Below are 18874 nucleotides of genomic sequence, written 5' to 3'. Positions count from 1 at the left end.
GGACAGAGATGGCACAATGTTCCGACTTAAGAACAGATTCAGGTTAAGAACGAACCTACAGTCCCTATCTCGTTCGTTAACCGAGGACTACCTGTAGTTATTTTCACATGCAGTTAATTAACAGCCTGTCTTTAAAGAGAATCTGTATTGTTAAAATCACACAAAAGTAAACATACCAGTGTGTTAGGGGACATCTCCTATTCCCCTCTGTCACAATTTCGCCGCTCCCCGCCGCATTAAAAGCAGTCAAAAACAGTTTTAAAAAGTTTGTTTGTAAACAAACAAAATGGCCACCAAAACAGGAAGTAGGTTGATGTACAGTATGTCCACACATAGAAAATACATCCACACACAATCAGGCTGTATACAGCCTTCCTTTTGTATCTCAAGAGATCACTTGTGTGTTTCTTTCCCCCTGCAACTCACTGAAGAGTTACAAGCTGATTGTTTGTTTCTTCTTGCAGACAGCTCTGCCCGGTTGTCTGTAATTCTGCAGTATGTGACTCATCAGTATGCGAACAGAGGATTTATCCAGCTTGTAAAAGAAAAGAGAGCAGAGAAAAGCTGGCTAATGTAAATAACACACACACACAGGGGAGTGTGCATAGAGGGGGCATGCATAGCAGATCACACTGAAGAGTTGGCAGCCTTCCAGACACAGGATGACAAGTCCGACAGGGGAAAGATAAGCTGATTTATTACAGAGATGGTGATAGTATAAAGTGCTGCAGCAAGCCAGAGCACATTATAATAGGATAAGGAACTTGTAGGATGGTAGAAAACACAATGACATTTTTGTTACAGAGTCCCTTTAAAGTACACCTGAATCCGTAAAAATAACCTGTCAGGTAAAAAACATGACACAATTACCTTATTAGGATTTCCCTCGCTGTCATATCGGGCACTCCAGCTCCCCCATTCTTCTGTAATTACATATCTTGATTTCTGCATGCGCACAGTAAAAGCACTGACCCTCTAATTCCGGGTCAGCGCCAACTTCTGTACATTGTCTCTGTAGAGCAGTGGACAGGCTGTAATGTTCCTGATTGCCACAAAAGGGCACACACAAGCAATATTTGTACCGCTCTGTACACTAGATTCAAAATGTATCTAAATACACAGCTCTGCCTGAGGTCACGCTTCACAGCTCTCCTGCTGCATAGTGAGAGCTGCGAGACAGGCAGTAACTATGCCACCCACTAGCAAGGACGAAAGAGCAGGCAAAGAAGAGATAAACGGCCTCTTCCTCTCCACTACATCGACGTTCTGTCAGAAGTCGAAGATCACAGAACAGCAGAGTGGGGGTACCAGGGGGCAAATTATGTTGAGATTTTTGCCGTGGCTCAGTCACAGCACCTGCAGCATAAAAAACACTGGTTCAGGGGTACTTTAAGAGGTTAGAATTCTGTAGTTATTTTATTGATTGAAACGTAAGTTTTAGGTTTTCCTGAGGTAAATTGTTTAGTGAATACTACATGGCTCATCACCATGGTGATAACAGTAGAAACAGCTCAGAAAGGTTATTAAAGACAGGAGATAAACTTGGTGAATTGAGGCCAAGTGGCAATCCGATTTTCACAATTTGAGATTATTAGATGTTGCTACTTACAGAGGCGTCTAATGCATGGTACACACCATGCAATTTCCCATCAGATGGGTCAAATCTATTATTTCCAACAGACAAAAACGAAACTTTTAGACAGGCTGCAATAGTAGGAGTTTAAAGTGAACCTGAGGTGAGACTTATATGGAGGCTGACATATATTTTTTATGCAACACCAGTTGCCTGGCTATCCTGCTGATCCTCGGCCTCTAATACTTTTAGCTATAGACCCTGAACAAGCATTGCAGATCAGATGTTTCTGACAGTATTGTCAGAACTGATCAGATTAGCTGTGTGCTTGTTCCTGGTGTACTTCAGACACTACTGCAGCCTAATAGATCAGCAAGGCTGCCAGGCAACTGGTATTGCTTAAAGTAGAGTGACCAGATTTTTGTAGGCTCAACCTGGGACGGGGTGAATTGGGGGGGGGGGGGGGGGGGACTGCGGCGCGCTGAGCGCACCGCGTCGAAAAATAGGGGGTACGCCGAAAAATTTGGTGTCTGCAGCGCGCGCGAAAAATGGGCATGGTCATGACATTCTATGGGCGGAGCTAACAGAATGATGCAACAGCGAGGCATAAGAAAGCAGTGTTTACGCCGTGATGTGGTCAAACGTGGATTCACATCATAGGTGTGCAGAAACTGTGTGATGCTATTTAATAGTATGCCATAACCCCAAAGCAGCAAACACAGCCAACTATGAACATTAAATAATAAATGCAGCAACAGTTACCCCAGACACCACAAAATAAACGCAATGGGCAACATTTCAGCACAAAATAATCGCATTGCGGGCAAACATGTCAGCATAAAATAAACGCAATGGGGGCAAACATGTCAGTACAAAATAAATGCACTGCGGGCAAACATGTCAGTACAAGATAAACGCACTGCGGGCAAACATGTCAGTACAAAATACACGCAATGCGGCCAAACATGTCAGTACAAGATAAACGCACTGCGGGCAAACATGTCAGTACAAGATAAACGCAATGCGGCCAAACATGTCAGTACAAGATAAACGCACTGCGGGCAAACATATTTGTCTCCAGTACAGGGCTCCGCCTCCGGACGCCATCTTCCCGTAGCTCTGCCTGTGCCTGCCGGAGGAGGACAATGCAGGCTGGAGCGGGGCTGCGGGGAATAAACTAGCTAGCTGGGCAGCACGGTGGCGTAGTGGATAGCTCTCTCGCCTTGCAGCGCTGGGTCCCTGGTTCGAATCCCAGCCAGGGCACTATCTGCAAAGAGTTTGTATGTTCTCTCCGTGTCTGCGTGGGTTTCCTCCGGGCACTCCGGTTTCCTCCCACATTCCAAAAACATACAGATAAGTTAATTGGCTCCATCTAAAAAAAATTGGCCCTAGACTACAGTACTTACACTACATAATATAGACATATGGCAGTGGTAGGGATTAGATTGTGAGCTCCTTTGAGGGACAGTTAGTGACAAGATATATATATATATATATATATATATATATATATATATATATATATATATATATATATATATATATATATATATATATATATATATATATATATATATATACACACATATATATACACACTGTACAGCGCTGCGTAATATGTCGGCGCTATATAAATACTAAATAATAATAATAAAAAAAATAGTTCATTGTATGGTGGCCAGAGTCCCGAGGCCGGGACGTCCCGCTGCTAAAAGCGAGACGTTTCCCGGGACCTCATGCAGCCTGGGACAGCGCCCCCCGAAGGCGGGACGCGTCCCGGGTAAGGCGGGACATATGGTCACCGTACTTAAAGGGAAAGAAATATGGCAACCTCCATATCACTCACACCTCGGGTTCACTTTAACTGTGTGTGATTGCTTGCTAGAAGTACACTACCTAGAAATGCAGGTGAAATAGAGGAACAATCTAGCTTCATAATAGATTAATCTTAGTATGAAGGGGTAAGTAGTGTTTCTTCCTCCCCTTCCCCTTCAATTTCTCTTTGCTACTTTGAGGTGTTTTTTTTTAATGTACAACTGAACCAAAGCTTTGTTCACTTGATCTCATTTAGGCCATGTTTTGCATAAGTAAATTACATTGTTTCACTAATGTACTGTACATTGTCCTTTTTACTTCACTGGTGAGAGCTGTAGAATTTACTGTCTACATGTCACAGGAGCTGCCACCTTGTTCTGCAAATTCTAGAAATATAACCTGCGTCTCTCACTTTTTTTTTTAATCTGGACAGTTCCATACATAGTTAGATGTGTTGAAAAAAAGACGAACATCTGTAGAGTTCAACCAGTAATTAATTTCTGCCTATCTGAGGTAACTCTATTGATACAAGAGGGAGGGGGTCGTCTAGGGTGATGCAGAAACTTTGGGTGGCTATTAGAGGCAGAAGATTGTGCACTGGTTTGTCTCTTCTAGAAAATATTGGTAAAAGTGTGAAATTTTGACTTCACAGGTGTTACTTTTACCAATATTTTCTATGGGCACCCAGGTGGCATTTAAAGTAAGGTGTCCGTGGAGAGAGTTTTAAGGTTAGTCATGGAACTTTAGTCTTATGGTCCTTTTACACTATATAATTTGCCCTCAGGTATAACTGAAAGGACGGCTGATTTTCAAAGCAATGCGCATGGTTTCCTATGGCTCAGTTCACACTATTGTATATGCATTTTAACAGTTTTTTTTTCTTCCCCTCAAAAAACACTGCTATAGAATGTTAAAATGCATCAGTTTTTCAGCGTATAGTGTAAAAGAGGCTTTAAAGTGACCCTCCGAACTAAAAATCTACTCAGCAGAACTGAAAAGGCTTGGTGTTTTTTTAAGTTTTACAGCATCAGAACTTTGTTTTTCTTACCAAAGCATCATTTTTAGCTGCATTTTTAACTAAGCTCCACCCATCAAAGAAAAAAAGCCCTGGCTTTTTTTCCCTGATGCTGTGCAGAGCATGATGGGATTTCCTATGTTGTTGTTCACGTTGCCTAGCAACTGGGAGAGGTGCTCAGGACACAGGACAGTTGGAACTGTGTCTCATGCTCCCTGTCACCTCCTTTCAACCAAAAAGATGGCTGCCATCATGAAATCAAACATTTGCCTGTTCTTTTAAAACGGTGTGGGTAAGAGATTATATTACTTATCTATTTTAATTAACATAACTAATGTAACTTAATGACAGTATGTTTGTTTAGGCTGGAGTTCCTCTTTAAAGAGGCACTATTAGCAAAAACATGCCCATCAAAGAAAACACATATGTAAGTAGATAAATACTTCCTCTACTTACATAACAGATGTATTGCACTGTCCTCGGGTTCCTTCAATATAATTTTATAGCATAAATAAAGGGTCATCCTTTTCATGGCAGGGGCCATCTTGATTCCTCCGGGTATATTCTTCCCCCTCCCCGCACCCCCCTCCTCCCCGCACTTATCCTCAGCACAGCGGGGAGGAAAGGCTGCAGCTGGCAAAGACTCGCCTAACAATAGATCCAAGCGCTGCAGTTCCCCCCTATACTCTGCACTTCCACCGGCGGCAGTGCAGAGAGTATGGGGGGAACTGCAGCGCCTGGGAACATTATTCCTGGAGTCTGTGCGCTGCCTTTATCCTTCCCCAAAGTTCTGTGCGGGGAAGAAGGATAATGCGGCAGCAGAAGGGGGGGCGCGGACATCACACTGGAGGAGGGGGGCAGAGGACAGTGAGAGGAGATAGCCTCTGGCCCCCCTCCGTGCGCTCTTACAGCGGCTACACCGCCGCAGACAAGGGGAGAGCAGGCGGCCAATCGCAGAGCAGAGCGGTGATTGACAGAGGCTTTAGCCAATCAGCCTGCCTGTCATTTCTGTTCTGCGACCTTGCGTCCTGCAGGCATGGGGAGAGAAAAACCCATTAGGGAAAAAAGTAAGAAGGATTTTAACTTTTTACATTGCCTTATTACAATCCTTTTTGTGTATGTAATAGGCTAAAATAGATTTAACATATTATGCCTAACAGTTACTCTTTAAGGTTAGGCTTGATTTGGTGGTGGGGGGGGGGGGAGTCTTTAAAGGAATCATCAGACAAAATGAGATCTACTTACCCAGGGCTTCCTCCAGCTCCTGGCAGCCAATATGTCCTTGCCAGGTCAGCATCTACTGCGCGGGAGCCACCCACAACTACTGCGTCTACGCAGTACACCTTGAACCACATCAGTGCGACTAGGAGCGGCTCTCGCGCAGGCTCTGTAGATGCTGACCTGGTGAGGTTGGCATCCTCAACAGAGGGGACCGGGAGCCACCGGAGCTGCGGTGAAGGACATATCTGCTGCTAGGGGCTGGAGGAAGCCTCGGGTAAGTAAATCTCATTTTGTATATTTTTCCTGAGGATTCCTCTAAGGCTAGGTGTGAAGGGGGAAGTAATTTAAGGTTCGATGTGGGGGGGAGATTTAGGTTTAGGCATCAGATGGGAGGTTGTTAACCTCCTTGCCGGTCTAATTCCCGCCGGCAAGGAGGCAGCGCAGAGTAATCAGAGCCGTTCGGAACGGGATTTCCTGCAGGGCTTCCCCGGTCGCCATGGCGACGGAGCGGGATGACGTCACCGACGTCGGGACGTCATAGGGAATCCCAATCCACCCCTCAGCGCTGCCTGGCACTGATTGGCCAGGCTGCGCAGGTGTCTGGGGGCTCGACGCGGCGGGTAGCGGCGAATCGGCGGGTAGCGTCGGCGATCGCGTACTACACGCAGCTAGCAAAGTGCTAGCTGCGTGTAAGAAAGAAAAAATTATGCAAATCGGCCCAGCAGGGCCTGAGAAATCCTCCTGCGCAGGTTACCCCAAGCTGAGCTCGGGATAACTGGCAAGGAGGGTAAAGGAACACGATCAATTAAAGAGTAACTGTTACGCATAAAAACCAAAATCAGTTCTCTATTTTTGTCTGCAATTCTGATAAAAAGGATTCTAAAAAGGCAATGCCTAACTTCAAAACTAATCTTACTTTTTATTTTTTTTTTATTTTATATTACTGATGAATCCTCATGTCCCCAGCTCTAAGGTATGCAGCAATTAGCTGCAAAAAAAAGAAGTTGCAGTGTGGGGTGGGGGGGGGGGGGGGGAGTTCTTCTTTACTTTTTTCAACCCAGACACAGCTAGTTCAGCCTAATTGGCTGCTGCTTGTGTCACTCACGCCTATCCCTCTCTCATTGGCCACCTCAGGTTTGCCACTGTCCGCCCCCTTTCCGCACTCCAGCCCGACAGGCACCTTTGCCGCTTTATTCAGTGGGCACCTCCGCATCCATGGGGACCCCCGGCCCTGCTACCATTTCCAAAGGAATTCCCCCTGCATTTACTCTCAACCCTGTAGCATTGGCGCTCGCCCCACAGCATTATAGAGCTTAGCGGGGAAGAATATATGTAGCGCACACAAATTCGCCTCAACAAGGCTCCAGGCGATGGAGCTGCATCTATTCTTCCCTGCTAAGCACTGTTATGCTGCGAGACGAGATGGATGCTGCAGGGTTGAGAGTAAATGCAGGGGGAATCGCTATTGATATGGTAGCAGGGATGGTGGGTTCTCATGGATGCCAGGGGTGCCACTGACGTAGCGCTGGCTATTGCTGTGGGGAGGAGGGGTGGGGGTAAGGGAGGAAATTACCTCAGCATTGGCTTCGCTGGAGGGACTAAAGATGACCCCTGCCAGGGAACAGGATTTTCTGCATTTCCTTTTTTTTGTTTCATAGAATTCACTGAAATCAAATTGTGGACAGTACAATACATCTGTCATGTAAGTAGAGCTGGTATTTATCTACTTATGTGTTGTTGTTGTTTTTTTTTTTGTTTTTTTTTTTATATATATATCCTGGCATAGTATGGCTGACAGCTCCTTTTTTTTTTTTTTTTTAACATGTTTTTTTGTGTGTGTGCAGAGAGCTGTCAGAGACGGGCAGAGCTTTTTCTCACAAAGAGCAGAGGAAATGTCTTATGTGCAACATAAACATTTGTCATTGTGTGTGTGTGTGTGTGTGTGTGTGTGTGTGTGTGTGTGTGTGTGTGTGAAACCTGATAGGCTTTTGTTTTAATGTAACTCTTCTTCAATATTACACTGTTCTTAGCATGTCAGACTGCAGAGATTCATGTATGCAAATGAGACATTCTAAACGTAGCTAAAATCTACACACAATGAATTACAACTTTTGCCTCTGATATATAACATGAAAAGTAGGAAAAATGTTTACACAGCTCCTTAGACATTATTTGTGTATTGTCAGTTTAGAACACTTGGGCATTGATAGTGTTCCTTCAAGATTAGAGGTAGATGGAGGGGGAGGGTTCTGTGTGAGAATAGGGTTAGGTTAAAGAAAATCTGTAACGAAAAAACCTCCCCTGGGGGGTACTCACCTTGGGTGGGGGAAGCCTCCGGATCCCATTGAGGCTTCCCCCGTCCTCCTCGGTCCCACGGCAGCGGTGAAAATCCTCCCGGAGCAGCAGCGATGTACATATTTAGCTCCTTGGCTCCAGCGCAGGCGCAGTATCCGCTCTCTGCACGGAAATAGGCGGAAATAGCCGATCTCTGTCGGGCCGCTCTCCTGCACAAGTCGCCTACGTAGTAGAGCGGACCCGACGGAGATCAGCTATTTTCGCCTATCTCTGTGGGAAGAGCCGTAACAGCGCCCCCGCTGGAGCCAGAAAAAGTAAATATTGCACAGCACGACAAATTGTCACCTGTGCTTTCTGGGGGCTGCAGCGAGACCGCCGTGGGACACAGGAGGATGGGGGAATCGTCGATAGGGTCCAGAGCCTTCCCCCTACTGAGGTGAGTACCCCCCCAGGGGAATTTTTTTCAGTACAGGTTTTTTTTTTAAGTTGCAGTAAAATATTGGTATAATTTACAGATATTTCATGATTTTAATTCCCAATTTAAAAATGTAGAATATCAGTAAATATACCGATATTGTACTTGCCGAAATTGGGTGCCCACATTTCCTGGTGGTTCTTTTTCTTGTACGCATTCCAGGGAGCCAGTTACTATTGCCACCAGCTAGCCCAATCCACAGTAGAGGATATCTCAAGAATGAGACATAAGAGTCAGATCAAAGATGGGTATAATCTTGAACAAGAGTGGAATATAAAGGTAGCTTTTATTTGCAATATAAAATAAAAAAAAAAATCTAGTGCTTAGGTTTACTTTACGGTCCCTTGCACAGAGGCAAAACTGTTCACCTTTCCTGATATGTCCTGAAAAATACATTTGTGTATATATTTTATTATTCCTACAATAGGGTACTGTGTTGTGCTCAAAATTGCAGAGACCTTCTCTATATTCACTGAAATGAGCCCCTATAAAATATAGATTTTATTTGTCATAGATGTAAACACAGGCTGTGTAACAAAAGCATTAATTCCAGTAGGATACAACTGTTGCAGTAGCGGTGCTTAGCAAATAAGTTGTTAGGAAATATAACAGCCTTTCATTTTGAACAGATTCTTGCAATGATAGAAGAAGCAGCTGGAACCAGGATGTATGAATGCAAGAAAATCTCTGCTCAAAAAACCATTGAGAAGAAAGAGGCAAAGCTCAAAGAAATACATACAGTAAGCATTTTATTTTTATGTATTTGACAGATTTCTAAGTTAAAGTGTAGCTTAAAGGAATTGTCAGACAAAAAAAAAAGTTTCACTTACCTGGGGCTTCTACCAGCCCCATGCAGCCATCCGGTGCCCTCGTAGTCACTCACTGCTGCTCCGGTCCCCCTCCGCCAGCTAGTTTTGTTTTTGCCAACCTCTGGGTCGGCGAGCCGCATTGCGTCCAGTTTTACGCATTCCCTTTGGTGCAGGAACATTAACACATACGTTTTTACGCGTTACTGTTTCAATACGTAATTTTTTACGTGTAGAACCAGTAACGCGTAAAACGTATATGTTAATGTTCCTGAACCAGCGGGAATGCGTAAAAATGGACGCAGTGTGGGCCGCCCACTAAACTAGCTGGCAGTGGGGGACTGGAGCAGCAGTGAGTGACTGAGGGCACAGGATGGCTGCAGGGGCTGGTAAAAGCCCCACATAAGTGAAACTAATTTTTTTTTTTTTTTTTTTTGCCTGACAATTCTTTTAAGGGTAGCTAGCATATTGTGACAATCCAACCCCCGCGATCCCGTCGAGATCTGCTCCCGTTAGCGTACGCAGGAAGTACGGGCGCAGACGGACAACGAGACCGGTTGCTGGATCGTCAGAGGTAGAAGAAAGAAAAGGCGACAGAGCGTGCCAATCCTGTCTAATCTGCTCCCGTTAGCATACGCAGGAAGTACGGTGAACAGACTGACAATAAAGATTGGTCGCGCAGCTGCCGACAATATGTAATGGGACAAACATCCACCAATCCCGTATTACTAGGCCACTGTTGCCATGCAGGTCTCATGCACTAGAGACTGCCGGAGGCAAATTCACTGTGTGCGTAGTAAACGGTTAAGATCGGTTGGAGGTGCCCATACATGTACAATTCTGATTGTATATACAATCTGTAATCTAAAAATATCTATTTCGCGCTGGAAACCGGGTAAGTACACTGCCACCACTGTCTGATTGGATGAATGGAGCAGACAGTCTCCAACTAGGGCGAAGAGACCCCAACGCTATCATAACACGGTAGCCAGCCCAATCACGTTCAACACGCTCAAATCACCGTTCGGGGAATAGTCACTTCCGACGGCTTAAAGACTGTGAGCAATGTGACGTTAAAGAAAGGTTACTGGGTCCCTATATGATGCAATCTGGAATTGTATTTACAATCGAGAAACGAAAGTTATCGATTTCACACAAGAAATCTGGTACTAGCTAATCCTAAAAGGAAGAAACGGTTATTTACAACCTAGCTAGCAAATCAACAAGTTATAAGCAAGTAATAAAACAATGCGGTAGTATGACTGACACTTCAGAGGGCAGATTCGTTATAGCAGCAATCAGATGACCAGAAAAGGCACACAACTGAACGATAAAATCGTTAGTTTATTTCTAAACTACATACACACAGCTTATTTTAGAACAGATTGAGTTGACAGAGAGAAGAGAGGAAAAGGAACAGAATGTCAGATTATATACAGTTCAAATACCGTTATTGGTAGTCCATGCGGCAATCGCAAGTCTTTGGCGAAAGTCCCAAAATGGCGGTTGCCATGCGGCCAACAGGCCTTTGTTAGAAAGTTCAAAGATGGAGGTTTTGGCCCGTGTCCTTGCGGGCTGCCAGGATGTTACTAGGCATCAGATTGAAGGTAAAGGACGCTGGACTTTTGGGTCATGTCAGTTTTGTTCCTCACTGTAGGGGGGGGGGGAGTTATGACACGTACAAGTCCAGCCTTGTGCAATTTGAATAAGGCAGTGCCCCCTTAGGCAGGGAGAAGTTTGGGCCAATTCATATTTTGCCCACTCTCGGCATGCCCGTGGGTAATATCAGGAACCCGAATAAATATTCATAATCAGCACAAGTGGGTGAATCTGCTAATACCAAACACGAGGAGTCTGGATCGCTAATAGCACCGTCCCCCACTTTCACCTTACTGGCACTGGTTCCGAAAGATCCAGAGGGCTGAAAATCTCTCAGGACCAGTGTCGTGTGGAATCTAATAAACTCCGTGAATTTGAGGGAACTGCGATCTTGGGAACACCAGAAATATTACCAAACTGTGCCTATTTATTAAATATAGGTTCTTCAGTTTGTTGAATCCTTGGGTGCCGCCAGATGGCGTGATAAGGATCATTCCTGTCTCCTTTCAACTCAGGCCACAAGGCAGCTATGTGTCGGACTCTTGCTGGGGTCGGGGCTGATCAGGCTGGAGAAAGCTACAATTTATGAGCTTCTGTCAACTGATATCTACCCTTCACCTGATGGATGAGGTCATAAACACCTCAGGGGGTCCCCTGTGCTGGCAGAGAGTCTTTTCACAGGAGGCTAATTAACTGACCATGAAAAGATTTCTCCAGCCCTTTGGCGAAGGGGAAAAAAAGTGTATTTAAACCAGAAACTGTCAGTTTGGTTGGTTTGCGAAGAACTGGCGTTCGTAACTCCATGGCGCATTCGATATGTCATATCGACGGCGTCACATCTCCCCCCTTTACAAGATTGGGGAAGGAGCGGTTAGCAGGACCTTGACTGAAGCAATACCAACTTGCTACTTGGGCTCAGTACAGCGGGGAAGCCTGGGTTCCACATGACCTTGGGGGTTGCCCTTTTTGTGTTGGTCAGTGGTTTAGCCAGGAGGCTACAGGGCTTCGCAAACGTCCTGTAGTATCCCGCTGTTCCCAGAGAGGCCTGTACCTCTGTCATGACAATCTGATCTGTGTCTGGTTCAACGGTCAGATTGTCAGCTGACAGCTGTCCTAGTACCAGGGACGAGTGATCGCAGTGTTGCTCCCAAGTCGTGGGGAACACAGGGATGTCATCCGGGTACGTGACTGTACAACCGTGCTTGCTCTTCCACAGGTCGTTCCACGCCTGGAGAAAGGTGGCTTGGGCATTCATCATGCCAAAAGACATCCGCATCGAGCCGTTTAAGTCCAAGGGCAGGGTGAATGTGGATTCCAGGCGTGCCTTGGGCACGGTTGGAATCTGCCAGTATCCGTAGCTCCGATCTATGATCGTTAGGTAGTTGGCGGATGCCAGCCAATCCAACAGATCACCGAGGGGAGTCATGGGATACGCAACGGTTATTGGGATGTCGTCCGGCATCCTATAGGCCTCACAGAACATGGTGGTCTGTGAGCTAGAGGATTTGCGGAGGACAGACATCTGTAACATCTCCTCATACTTCATCTTCACCTTTGCTTGCACCTCCGGAGAGGCGCTGTAGGGGATCTGCCATAAGGGCTTGTGAGTCCCCGGGTCCCTTCTGTGAACTGCTGTATCCTGCCCAGGGTTGCTGCGAAGATTTCGCTGTGGGGGCGCAGTGCGCTTCAGCGAGGCCTTCGGGGAGTACGAGAGGTGGGGGGTGACTTTCACATCATCCGCCAATTCTCGTGTGGGAGCTATCAAGCCTGGCAGGGGACCTGTGTCTTCCTGTTCTAATTGGCCGTGCTCTCCCAGAACTAACTGCGTTCTATCTGACTGGGCTTCTAACAGATCCACATGGACCGTGCTTTCACCTGGGGTGTCAGTTACATGGGGAATGGGTTCACTGGAGTAGTTACCATTCTCCCTGTACACCTGTAGTGGAGCTTCCACTGCTGGCGGCTTAGCGGTCTGGCCACTAAGCGCACGCAGGTTGGAGTCGCTCTGTAGTATCCTCACGGATGTGGGACTACAAGTCTCAGCCAGCTGCCTAGTGCGATCTGAGGTCAGCTGCTGAAAATCAAACTCTCTGGGGTCAGAGCTGACAGGAATGCCTGCAGGCTCTGAGCTCAGGTTACCAACAGTACTGTATGTGTCTGTCTGCACAGGCCCACCACAGTAAACATCACCTCTTGGGTTAATCAAAATCATGTCAATATTGACATTGGTCTGGTGGTCAGAGATATCAGGGGAAGTCGAGACTTCTCCAGATAGTTCTGAGTCCAGACTGCCGGTGACACTGAAGGCATCACCCAGCGTACTCTCACAAACATGCACAACATTATCAAAAGCATTTGCATAACATGACATGTCATTTTTAGCATGAGTGTCACCCGCCTGAAAGTCAGAATTGTCAGAGGGAATCCCTGCTGTCAGCTCTGAGTTCATGCGGCTGGCCATAGGGCATGTAATGGCCAAAGAATGTACAGCGTTCCTATCACAATTATCACTGACACATGCAATTTCATTATTAATAACAGGTGCAGAAAGAGATAAAAGACAGTCAGTTGCTGGTACATGTAAATCTGAGGGTACCTCCCGCCCAGCGGCGTTAGGTACAGTAGCATTAGCAGGTAAGGGTTTGACATCTCCCTGTTTTCCCAAAGGCTTGTACAGTACCTGGTGGTCAGGGAGTCCTGCTGGGAACTCCTGCATATCAGTAGGAAATTCCGAAGGGCACATAAGCGTGCCTAGATCAGTGCCAAGCACAGGAGGAGAGGGAAACTCAGCAACAGCCCACTCTGGAAAACCCACCCCCCATCCGGCCTTCTCGGGACCTGGGATAACAGGGTTGTGGTGGTTGGGCCTGACTTCAGTCAGGGTGAGGCGCTTTTGTGGGAGAATATCTTCCTCTGTAGGAAGGTCGGAACAGACCAAGGAAACATCTGCTTCTGGAGCAAAAGATGATCTGGTCGTCCACTGGAGCACTGTGAAGATTTCCGGAACCGTAGAGCATCTCTGACACGCTGACAGGCTGTGCAGAGGGTGATGCAGGTGACGGATCAGGGTTGCTAGCCATCTTCGGGCTAGGGACGGTCGTTCTTTTCCTCATGGGACAGAAGAACTGTATGTGGCCAGTCAAGCCACAAAGATTACACGTGCGAATGGCAGGTGTGTCAGACTGGGATGCAGCAATAGCAGCAGCTGCAGGTCTCGGTGGCGCAACGCTCACCGGACCAGGAGGAGCAAATGCAGTAGGCTTACCTCCTTCCAAGTCTTGGGACAGTGTTCTGTGACTGCCCAGCACCAGAGTTCTCTGGCTGTCAGGTACAGGAACCTGATGGTACGCCCTCTCAGAGGTGCGCACAGGAAAGTCTCGTTCCGTGCCCTCTTCCATGGCAGGAAGTTTTGCTGTGGGGGTCACGGGTAGAGGTTCGCATCTCTCCACCGAAACACATAGTGAAGAGTGCTGATTTGATTGGGTTAGCTGGGCAAACTCCAATTCACACTGGAGCCGTAGCTCTTCGATCTGGAGATCCCACTGGCGCAGACACTCTCGGTGCTCCTGGTATCTGCGCAGTTCCTCGCCGGTCAGGTTTGCCAACTCCAATTCCCGCTGGAGTCGTCGCTCCTTGGCCTGGAGATCAAACTGGCGCAGCCACTCTTGGTGCTCTGCTTCACGCTGGAGCTCCTCCGCCTCATGCTGGAGCATCTCTGCCTCATGCTGGCGCTGACATTCTCGGAACTCCTGGTACAAGCGCAGATCCTCGCCGGTCAGGTTTGCCAACCACTCCGGGGTTATCAGGACTGCAGGGAATAGAGGCATTAAGCAAGGTGGCGACAAGGATTCCATCTCTGGGGTTATGCCACCAGCTCAGCCTTGCTTGTGCTGCAAGCAGCAATGCCGTGCGATTCGCAGAGGGCATGCAAGTTAGGAACTGACCAATTCTGGTGAAACTGAACTGAATCAGACATTCAGAAGAGAAGAGTACAAGAAAGAGTAGGATATAGCAAAGAAACAGTTAGGAAAGGTAGACCAATCTATTCGCTATCAATGTGTACCGTTTTGTGCCCAGAACTTCGGTTCTGCAAGACAGGATACTTAGTGACCACTGTCTTATTATTCTGGTTGCAAAGACTGAGTTTGTCAGATCTTTGCGCTCTGATTTCCCAAAAGCTGGCTATGCCTGGTTTTGGGGTGTGCTATCACCACCACTGCCCACCAATGTCTGCTCACCAATCCAGCCCCGCGATCCCGTCGAGATCTGCTCCCGTTAGCGTACGCAGGAAGTACGGGCGCAGACGGACAACGAGACCGGTTGCTGGATCGTCAGAGGGAAGAAAGAAAAAGCGACAGAGCGTGCCAATCCCGTCTAATCTGCTCCCGTTAGCATACGCAGGAAGTACGGTGAACAGACTGACAATAAAGATTGGTCGCGCAGCTGCCGACAATATGTAATGGGACAAACATCCACCAATCCCGTATTACTAGGCCACTGTTGCCATGCAGGTCTCATGCACTAGAGACTGCTGGAGGCAAATTCACTGTGTGCGTAGTAAACGGTTAAGATTGGTTGGAGGTGCCCATACATGTACAATTCTGATTGTGTATATACAATCTGTAAACTAAAAATATCGATTTCGCGCTGGAAACCGGGGTAAGTACACTGCCACCACTGTCTGATTGGATGAATGGAGCAGACAGTCTCCAACTAGGGCGAAGAGACCCCAACGCTATCATAACACGGTAGCCAGCCCAATCACGTTCAACACGCTCAAATCACTGTTCGGGGAATAGTCACTTCCGACGGCTTAAAGACTGTGAGCAATGTGACGTTAAAGAAAGGTTACTGGGTCCCTATATGATGCAATCTGGAATTGTATTTACAATCGAGAAACGAAAGTTATCGATTTCACACAAGAAATCTGGTACTAGCTAATCCTAAAAGGAAGAAACGGTTATTTACAACCTAGCTAGCAAATCAACAAGTTATAAGCAAGTAATAAAACAATGCGGTAGTATGACTGACTCTTCAGAGGGCAGATTCGTTATAGCAGCAATCAGATGACCAGAAAAGGCACACAACTGAACGATAAAATCGTTAGTTTATTTCTAAACTACATACACACAGCTTATTTTAGAACAGATTGAGTTGACAGAGAGAAGAGAGGAAAAGGGAACAGAATGTCAGATTATATACAGTTCAAATACCGTTATTGGTAGTCCATGCGGCAATCGCAAGTCTTTGGCGAAAGTCCCAAAATGGCGGTTGCCATGCGGCCAACAGGCCTTTGTTAGAAAGTTCAAAGATGGAGGTTTTGGCCCGTGTCCTTGCGGGCTGCCAGGATGTTACTAGGCATCAGATTGAAGGTAAAGGACGCTGGACTTTTGGGTCATGTCAGTTTTGTTCCTCACTGTAGGGGGGGGGGGGGGAGTTATGACACGTACAAGTCCAGCCTTGTGCAATTTGAATAAGGCAGTGCCCCCTTAGGCAGGGAGAAGTTTGGGCCAATTCATATTTTGCCCGCTCTCGGCATGCCCCTGGGTAATATCAGGAACCCGAATAAATATTCATAATCGGCACAAGTGGGTGAATCTGCTAATACCAAACACGAGGAGTCTGGATCGCTAATAGCACCGTCCCCCACTTTCACCTTACTGGCACTGGTTCCGAAAGATCCAGAGGGCTGAAAATCTCTCAGGACCAGTGTCGTGTGGAATCTAATAAACTCCGTGAATTTGAGGGAACTGCGATCTTGGGAACACCAGAAATATTACCAAACTGTGCCTATTTATTAAATATAGGTTCTTCAGTTTGTTGAATCCTTGAGTGCCGCCAGATGGCGTGATAAGGATCATTCCTGTCTCCTTTCAACTCAGGCCACAAGGCAGCTATGTGTCGGACTCCTTCTGGGTCGGGGCCGATCAGGCTGGAGAAAGCTACAATTTATGAGCTTCTGTCAACTGATATCTACCCTTCACCTGATGGATGAGGTCATAAACACCTCAGGGGGTCCCCTGTGCTGGCAGAGAGTCTTTTCACAGGAGGCTAATTAACTGACCATGAAAAGATTTCTCCAGCCCTTTGGCGAAGGGAAAAAAAAGTGTATTTAAACCAGAAACTGTCAGTTTGGTTGGTTTGCGAAGAACTGGCGTTCGTAACTCCATGACGCATTCGATATTTCATATCGACGGCGTCACACATATCCTTTAAAACAACGAAAAATGTTATTGTTGATTACCTGGTGTAGTATATAGGGTACTGCATGCTGGGAATGTATTTGATAGTGTATTCTGTAACTGTGAAACAGAAAGCATGAGCTTCTTCATGTAAGTGTAAAATTCTGACTCAGAATATTTTGCTGGTGAAGGAATTACATCAAACCTGCACACATAAGCTAATTATACACTGGTCAATTATGACCCGATATGCCACGTTGGTTGATTTCCCATATGAATTTGATTGATTCCTACATTATATGGCAAATTCAATTGATTTATCTCTCACATTGAGACTTTCCACCATTCTCGATGCAAGCAAGCTGTACAAACTTTCAATTAGTTTAGGATTAGTACTAGTTTACCTAACATTACAATTGTTTTGCTGGCGATATGTGCATACAGGTCTTCACAAAATAAATTTGCATGAGACAGATGTTTAAAGTAAAGAACTTCACTACTCAAAACAGCATATTTCTTTTTCCTCCAGTGGATTAAAACAATGCCACATTAAGTATTGCTCTTTTTAATTAACAAGCACAAGTGTTCACCATCTATTGCTTCTCTAGGTTCTGGATGAAGAGATCACACCAACTATACACAAGCTTAAAGAGGTAAGTTTTGACCTCCAAGAATATTTAACTGTTATATTTACAACATTTGTTGGTTGCTATAAGAGCCGAAAGGCTGTCATTTTGTTGTGTGATATGATGTAATGTTTTATGTATAGATAGACTTTTGCAGGAGCACTTAAAGGATACCACAACTGAAATGTGACATAATGAGATAGACATGTGTATGTACAGTGCCTAGCACACAGATAACTATGCTGTGTTTCTTTTTTTCTTTCTCTGCCTGAAAGAGTTAAATATCAGATATGTAAGTGGCTGACTCAGTCCTGACTCAGACAGGTCGTGACTACAGTGTGACCCTTACTGATAAGAAATTCCCCTTTTTTACCTCTTTCTTGCTCTCAGAAGCCATTTTCTGCTAGGAAAGTGTTTTATAGTTGGAATTTCTTATCAGTGAGGGTCACACTGTAGTCACTTCCTGTCTGAGTCAGGACTGAGTCAGCCACTTACATACCTGATATTTAACTCTTTCAGGCAGAGAAAGAAAAAAAGGAACACAGCATAGTTATCTGTGTGCTAGGCACTGTACATACACATGTCTATCTCATTATACATTTCAGTTGTGGTATCCTTAAATGTACCCCTGAGGAAGCACCCAATTTTAGGGCCATGAAACATGTGGTGTTACTGTCTTGCAGTGTGAAGTTAGGTTAAACCCCAGTGACATTAACAGAAGGGTCTATTGCTACTATTACCTTAATCCACTGCTATGTCATTATCACAACCGATGTTTTGTAACAACCTATGGTTTTAACATACCGTATATACTCGAGTATAAGTCTAGAAATTTAGGTTTGACTCGTTAAAGGGAACCTAAACTGCGAAGGATATGGATTTTTCCTTTTAAAGTAATACCAGTTGCCTGACTCTCCTGCTGATCCTGTGTCTCTAATACTTTTAGCTACAGCCCCTCAACAAGCATGCAGATCAGGTGCTTTGACTGAAGTCAGACTGGATTAGCTGCATGCTTGTTTCAGGTGTGTGATTTGGCCACTACTACAGCCTTAGAGATCAGCAGGACTGTCAGGCAACTATTTGTTTTAAAAGGAAAAATCCATAGCCTTCTCAGTTTCGGCTCCCTTTAAGTATAGGGGTCGACTTATACAGGAGTCATGGGCAACACTGAGCACACTGAGTAATTTGTGTACTATTAGTGACATTCACATTTGCAGCAATTTACCCAGTGGTAAATGACACTTTCTTGAATAACACCAGAAACGAG

General features: G+C 45.8%; 1 protein-coding gene across 3 annotated transcripts in view; it reads left to right on the top strand.

Moving 5' to 3' along the window:
* The window catches only part of LOC137538933 (structural maintenance of chromosomes protein 2), a 73967-nt gene that overhangs the window by 10827 nt on the left and 44266 nt on the right, over positions 1–18874 (top strand). For all 3 annotated transcript variants that reach the window (XM_068261370.1, XM_068261371.1, XM_068261369.1), the window contains exons 6-7: positions 9024–9134; positions 17590–17634. In XM_068261370.1, the coding sequence (XP_068117471.1) occupies positions 9024–9134; positions 17590–17634 (156 nt within the window). The remainder of the gene's footprint in view (positions 1–9023; positions 9135–17589; positions 17635–18874) is intronic.

The sequence above is a fragment of the Hyperolius riggenbachi genome, chromosome 11, assembly GCF_040937935.1.
Source record: "Hyperolius riggenbachi isolate aHypRig1 chromosome 11, aHypRig1.pri, whole genome shotgun sequence".
In the NCBI taxonomy this organism is placed as follows: Eukaryota; Metazoa; Chordata; class Amphibia; order Anura; family Hyperoliidae; genus Hyperolius; species Hyperolius riggenbachi.
Note: the sequence above shows the minus strand (reverse complement) of the source record. Positions and strands in the feature narration are given on the sequence as shown.